The sequence below is a fragment of the Drosophila subobscura genome, chromosome A (genome assembly GCF_008121235.1).
Source record: "Drosophila subobscura isolate 14011-0131.10 chromosome A, UCBerk_Dsub_1.0, whole genome shotgun sequence".
Taxonomy (NCBI): Eukaryota; Metazoa; Arthropoda; class Insecta; order Diptera; family Drosophilidae; genus Drosophila; species Drosophila subobscura.
The window spans coordinates 6,974,958-6,981,915 of NC_048530.1; the positions used below are offsets into that span (position 1 = coordinate 6,974,958).

Sequence of the window (6,958 nt, forward strand, 5' to 3'; positions counted from 1 at the left end):
CTCTGCTGTAGTTGAGGCTCTCAGCTGTGGCACAGCGCCTCGGGGCTGGGGGAGGACAGCTGTGGCATTGAAGACAGAACCTCTGGGAGACATGAGGACATGACTCGAGGTACCCGCCGTTCCACTTTGCCAAGACTTGCTCCAGTTTCGGGATCAGACGAGGCAGCAGTGCTGTTGCAGTCTTTTTCTTAAATTAAAGGCTATCCAGCATCCTGTCGGAGATCCTGCTGCTGCTGCTGCTGCTGCTGCAACAGGGCATCCGTCACTCAGGGGTCGCATTAGACGAGGACGTGGACATTCAGCACTTACTCTCACTCGTTGTGGCACTCGTAATGCGCGACCACCAATCACGACGTGTGCGGACTGCACGTACCCACAGCCACACCACACCCACACCCACACCCACACCCTGATTCGTAAAGGGGGGAGTGAGGCAACGAGGGTCGGGAAACTCCTCATCACAGTAGCCATAAGTAAAGTGTCACGTGGGATTGGCGTACTGCCAGTCGCTTCTCTGCCGTGTCAGAAATATTAACTACACTTTGCACAAACAATTTCTAAAAAGTATTTCCAAATTGCACCAAAATTGTATTCCATTTAGCAGCAAGCCATGTCTGGGGGTATGCAAGGAAGCCCAAAGACGAGCCTCAAGGCGGCCATTACCGCTGCCATTGGCAATGTGAGTGGAGGCGCCAGCAGCAGCGGCATCGTTGATGAACTGAAACAAGTGATCGTCAACGATAACTCCAGTGGCAGTGGCAGTGGCAGTGGCAGTGGCAGCGGCAGCGCAATCCTGCAGCAGGAGAGCGCAGGCACAGACAGCAGCAGCAGCAGCAGCAGCAATGGAAGCGGGAACAGAAACGTTCGGAGCGACGTCTCTGAGGGCAGACTCACCATTTGCAATGTTATCTTTGGGGACGACAATCGGACAGGCGGCCACAGCAACAACAACAGCAACAGCAATGGCAACAGCAATGGCAATGGCAATGGCAACTCCTTTAGTGGCATTTTCTATCGCATTATTCGACGTGTCGACCGGCTGCTGCGTCGCTGGCTGCCCGGCTACAATTATCTACGCGGCGGCAGCGGCAGTGGCAGCGCGGAACTGAGCTCGGGCACAGGCGGCAATGCGCCCGAACATGTGAGCTGCGTGGATGCGTCCAACGCGGCAGAGTTGCAGTGGATCAACGAGCAGCAGCAGCAGGAACTGTCGGAGGTGCGGGTGCAGGGCAGCAGCTCGACCATGACTGGCCATCGCAACAAATGGCTGACGAATGAGTACCTGAGCGGCGGCATCACGCGCGCCGAGTTCAGCGCCCATCTGGAGCATATCCTGCAGAAGCGAATGCACAAGGACAACAAGAAGCAAGTGCTGCCACGAGGGCAGCACCAGAACTAGCACCAACACCGATACCGAAACCGATACCGATCTCAATGCCAGTGCCAATGATTACTTTGCAGTTGCCGCACTTTCGGCCCGCTTTAATTGTGGCAAACAATTTAGAGAGAGAGTTCATTAAATTTAAGTAGAGAGCACCAGCAGAGAGCACAGAACAAGGCAGGCATCCATCCGTTTCGCATATCAATCTACCTTTCAAATTAATTGTGAGTAATGACCCATGACCGCATGGATAGCATTGACAAGGTGCAGAGAAGTGCGCAGGCAGCAGGCAGGGCCGCTTATGAAGAGCGAATTCCAATGAGGTGGTCCTGGGGTGCCATGAACCAAAGTGGGCCCAAGTGGGTGGGCTCGGCTCTGTGTATGCGACTGTGGGATACCTCTCACTGCCCAGCCACATACAGATTTTCCCTGATTCCGACTGCCAGTTTTAATCTCCTTTCCTGCGGATCTCCTGCGTGCCGTTCCTGTCCTGTGCTGCACCAAGGCAAAACGGAATGGAAATCGGAAAAGTAAAATGAAAATTAAAGCAGAACATGGGCAATGTTTTCCATTACCCGGAGGGGAAGTGCAAGTGAAAAATGGTTTCACTCCATCAATCCGAAACCGATTAGGGGACAAATGGTGGCATGGGATGGCCAATGTTAATCAGTCAACAGCAACAACAACAGCAACAGCCACTGCCTAATCGTTTATAATTGCAAACCAGAGACAAACAAAGAGACGGACAGAGACAAAGAGACAACAGGCCTCCCTCCGGTTGGACAGACAGACAGGCAGGCAGGCAGGCAGGCAGGCAGGCAGGCAGTCAGTCATTCTGGCAGCTCGATTGTGCGACAAATCCGGGGCAAGCTGCCCAACCTGGATGGGGACTGACAGCCACTTGAAACATCGATTTAGTCGTTTTCAATTGCCGGCCAGGTGGGAGCAGGTGGAAGCAGGTGGAGGCTGTGGCTGAGGACGGAGGGCATGTCATTGAGCCTGACTACAATTATGTGTATTTCAATTTGTTGGCTCTTCAACCGCTGAATGGCCCGAGTCCTACTAATGATAAGCGGGGAATGGTCCCTTCCACCCTTGGTAGCCACTCATCATTCGGGGGCAGGGGCCAGAGCCATTGGGGCACCATGACAAAGCGCCAACAAACACATTACGCAGCGGGGGAATGCTGCAGGCAGGCAGGCAGAATACCGACCCACACGATACCTGTCAACCGATGACATGGCGGAATGATGGACAGACATTATGTGATGGGTTTGGGTGCAGAGAATTTGTGGAGTTTGAATGAAATGTGGATCTAGGCAGCCTCCACTGACTCCACTGGCGATCCTTCATGCCTCCTTGATTCACATTCCACATACCCCAATACGTTCGATGGCCACGCGCAAACCAAAACAAACCAAAGCAAAACAAAACAGAAAAAAAATAACATTAAGTATACGCTCCGCAAATGGGAGCCCCTCATTGGGTTTGTCATTCGCGTGGTGCGTGTTTGTGTGTGTGGTGTGTCCTGTGCGTCCCTTTAGCATCAACAGCATCATAATTCTGCTGGCAAAGCACTTGAGCGCTGACCATTAACATGACTTTTGTCCACGCAGCTACCCCGCCCACACACGCACCCAAACAGACACTGGGGAAGACAGAGAAATGGGGTGGAGAGGATTTGGGTTTGGGTTTGGGCTGGGGTTGGGAATGTTGGCTCCTGTTGTTATCGTTGCCAGTTGTGGGAGGTTGGCTTTGGGTACCCACAGCTTGACCGCATCCTCGAAGCTCATGCTGTGGCATTCCCCAGCGTCCACTGTCCACTGTCCACCGTCCAGCCACATTCAATATTTGTGGGGACGACCAACAGAGTGTGTAAGCATCGGTAATATGGTAATTTATGTTTAAAATTACAGCCAATTGTGGCCAAGAGAAGAGGGACAGACAGGCCCAGAAAATCATAATAGAACGAAGAAGGTTCTGCCTGTTCCAAATTGTCAAGGGCATAGGGCGACCCCCTGGAGAAAAATGCATTCATTTGGTGGGTAATTTTTTGAAATATTTCTTTTATTTATGATTTCATTTTGAATCGTTTTTTTTTTATTTTTTTTCTTTCTTGTTTTTTGTTAAGGGATTTTCGATTCGAGTGGATTAAAATTGTAAATCGTAAATTACATTAAATTGTTCGTTCAATAATTAAAGACTTGTTCTTGTTCTTGTTCGATTCGATTTTTATATTTGTTTGCAGCAGTAGCATTAATTGAGCGAATATTTCCTAATTAAATCAATTTTATTCGATATACGATGCTAGTCGAAAAATTGTCAAAGAGAGTGGGAGAGGGGCCAAAGGGGAGGATGTGTAAGGGTGGAAAGGGACATCGGGATATTGGGGCACGCTTGCCGAGGAGCGATACTTCAATGATATGTTTCGAAAGATACATAGTACATATACATTTATATTATCATTGATTAAGGATAGATACTTAAGGATATGCCTGTCCGTCTGTCTGTCCGTCTGTCCGTCTGTCTATCTATCTATCTGTCAGTGTGTGTGAGAGTGCTAGGTTATCGTTATAAAGTAGATCGATTATTGGTAGGGATTATTATTGATTGGTAGCAATTTCACAGAGAGTGCGGGAGTGTGCGTGGGAGCTTTGATTCCACTTGATAAATATCGATGTATTCGATTATTCCATAGGCTATACGTATAATTATCGTTTTGATTCGTAATTTGATTAGCTGTGCGTTCTGGCAATTTCAATTTGAATGCGAGTTCCAGTGACTGAATGAATGAGACTTGCTGAGAGTTTCCTTGTGGTAATATTGTTTAATCGATTTGTCATCGCTGCACACTCGCCTCGATGAGTAACTAATTATTGCGGCGACGAGTCAATAAGTAAGATCTTTTTGAGTATTTAAGTGTCGATCGAAATACCAACAACAGATGAGTAATCGATCAACGCTGCATGAACCGCAGACGAGTCATCGAGCAGTCAATTGCTTGCTGCCCATCAATCTATTATAGCTACCAGTGCCGACTGTCCATCGATGGGACGTAGCATAAATAATGGATGAGCGCCTCAAGTCCATTTCCCCCTTGCCCCTCAATGCTCGATGCTCAATGCTCGATGCTCCATCCTCACTCCTCAATCGTACTCAATCGTGGCACTGGCAGCTGCCCACAGCCCCCAGCCCCAGCTCAATCGTAGCTGAGCGAAATGGCCGACTTGGGCGTGGGCAGCGGCGAAGTGGTGTTCTCCTCCTCATCGTCATTCTCCTGTGAGTCCTCCGGCTCGCCCAGGGCATGAACGAACTCGTAGAAGTCGATGCGCCCATCGCCATCCACGTCCACCTCCTTGATCATGTCCTCAACTGTTCGGAAGGTGCAAATATTGGCATGGAATGTGGATGGGGGGCAGAAAAGGGATCCACTACTTACTGTCCTCCTCGTCGAGGTCCTCGCCGAGACACTGCAGCACCGCTCGTAGATCGGAGGCGGTGATGTAGCCGCGATTGTGCTTGTCAAAGACGCGGAAGGCATCGCGCAGCTCTCGCTCCTCCTGGTCGGCCGACGACAGGCCCGACTTGTCCTCGTACGTCATGTTCGACAGGATGTCGACGAACTCCTCGAAGCTCACATTGCCATCGCCTGCAGAGGGAGCAGTCAAGGGGAATGGGGGCCTGTGGGCTGGGGGCTGGGCATAGCGAATGGCAGACAAACTTACCATCCACATCGATCTCCTGGAGCATCTCCTGCAGCTCCTCGACGCGAGCAAACTGTCCCAGGGAGCGCATCACGGTGCCAAGCTCCTCCTTGGTGATGCAGCCATCGCCGTCCTTGTCGAAGAGGCGGAAGGCCTCGCGAAACTCTGCAAGCGCAAAGCAATTAGTAGCCCCAGCAGGTGCGTCGCCTGTCGCACACCTTCACTCACCTCGCATTTGTCCCTTGGAGATGCAGCGACGCTTGTCCTGGCTCTCGCCGTCGCCTGCGTTGTCGCCGTCTCGGTCGTCCGGGTCGGTGTGCCCCGAGTCCGGGGCATAGGAGCTGGAACGCTGCGAGAACTGGCGGACTTTCGTTTTGCGCTTGCTCCGTGTGCCCCCGCCCATGGTCAGCACCGGGCGGGGGCGAGCCACCTGGCGTGGCCGAGATGACTGCTCGTAGTCGTCGTAGTCCTCCTCCTCCTCCTCTTCCTCCTCATCGTAGTCGTACTCCTCGCCATCCTCTGCGTCCTCCTGCTCCTCCTCCTGTTCGAGTAGATTCCGTTGCGCGTAACTGACACGCTGCCTCCTCGAACCAGAGCCCACGCCGTCGCAGGAGCTGGAGTCCGTGTCCCCATCGGAGGGGCCAATGGCAGCACTTCGTTGTGGTTCTTTCCTGCGTGGCCTCTGACGCCGCTGTGGCGTATCGCCATCCCCATCCACAGCCCCAGCCTGTGGCACAGCCTCCTCTTCGTCCTGCTCCGCCTGCACCACGGCCAGAGCCCCATCCAGAGGCTGGTCGGGGGCGCCACCTGCGGAAGTCTGCTCCTCGTCGGGTTCGTCGCCACTGACGGCCGCGTTTCTCGTCTACAAAAAGACGCAAAGCGGAGCAGAGGAGCACTGTAGAAGGAGTCTGGGGCGGTCTTCCTCTGGCCCATATACTCACCATTAGCTGGCGGAGTTCGCGGGCGATTGTTGAACCAGTTAAAAATTTATTAACTGCCGTGAAAAGTCGTTTTCCTTCCAATGTGGCGGCCTTCCGCTCGCTGCTGCGGCTCCACTTCAAAGAATCCCAGCCTCAAATCCCCCCCAAGCCTCACCGGGAGTCCGCTTCCGCTGCTTCCGCTGCTGCTGTTGCTGCTGCGGCTGCGGCTGCTGCTGCTGCTCTCTTTCCGCTCTCGCTGCTCTCTGTGCAGATGATACGACGATATCGGTCCGTCCGGTTTCGCTATCTTTTTGGGGGCGGCTCAAGGATTATGCAAATTGGAAGAGCGCATTGAGCGCCGCGTGCTGAAAATACAGAGTGGCGGGGCCCAGAGATATGTTAATTAAGCGATTTCAAATTGAATGCCATTTGCATATCGGGCACGTTCCGCTGTTCTACAACATAACGACCCCAACGTGACCCGTGAACAGTGACCAGCCCGTGACAAGTGAACACTCAGGACACACAGAATACACGGTGCAGGTTGCATTTTGCATGTTGCATGGATAATCAGTCTAATAATCCATTTGATTGGCACATATTCATGCCGTCAGAGCAGAGCAAAGCAAATGGGGCTAATTGAACCAATTAATGGAAAGAGAGGATGAACAGCGGGCATAAAGCACCTTTTGGAAAGAGTTTGGACACAAGAGAAAGTTCAAATATGAAAATAGAAAGGAGCTGCTCATGTTATTGTGCAGAAAACTCAAAGAAAGAATTTGAATTGCGAGTTATACAGCTGTAACAGCTGTTACTGCAAGAGAGCTGCAGCGCTGTTAACAGCCCACGTTAACTAACAGCCGGTTAACGCTATCATGTACAGTGCACTGTTGGCGCTCTCTGACAGCGTTTACAGCGTCTACAGCGCTCGCTCCCACGATCCACATGTGCCG

At 52.0% G+C, this 6,958-nt stretch overlaps 2 protein-coding genes across 3 annotated transcripts; one reads left to right on the forward strand and one right to left on the reverse strand.

The window, feature by feature from the left end:
* The first annotated feature begins 525 nt into the window (after positions 1-525).
* LOC117893118 (cell wall protein IFF6-like) lies at positions 526-1,539 on the forward strand. Its single transcript, XM_034799566.1, has one exon. It carries the CDS (start codon positions 611-613, stop codon positions 1,397-1,399), a length of 789 nt encoding a protein of 262 aa, XP_034655457.1. The 5' UTR covers positions 526-610; the 3' UTR covers positions 1,400-1,539.
* Positions 1,540-3,512: 1,973 nt separating this feature from the next.
* LOC117903619 (calmodulin-1) lies at positions 3,513-6,216 on the reverse strand. Of its 2 annotated transcripts, XM_034815876.1 has the most exons (6): positions 5,843-5,906; positions 5,662-5,672; positions 5,314-5,572; positions 5,107-5,250; positions 4,821-5,030; positions 3,513-4,753 (listed from the first exon to the last, which is right to left on the reverse strand). In XM_034815876.1, the coding sequence occupies exons 3-6, from the start codon at positions 5,486-5,488 to the stop codon at positions 4,581-4,583; spliced, it is 702 nt and encodes a 233-aa protein (XP_034671767.1). In that variant the 5' UTR covers positions 5,489-5,572; positions 5,662-5,672; positions 5,843-5,906; the 3' UTR covers positions 3,513-4,580. The 2 variants fall into 2 exon arrangements, with proteins under 2 accessions (XP_034671767.1, XP_034671766.1); XM_034815875.1 differs by adding an exon at positions 6,027-6,216 and having other exon boundaries at positions 5,314-5,947.
* Positions 6,217-6,958: the final 742 nt, after the last annotated feature.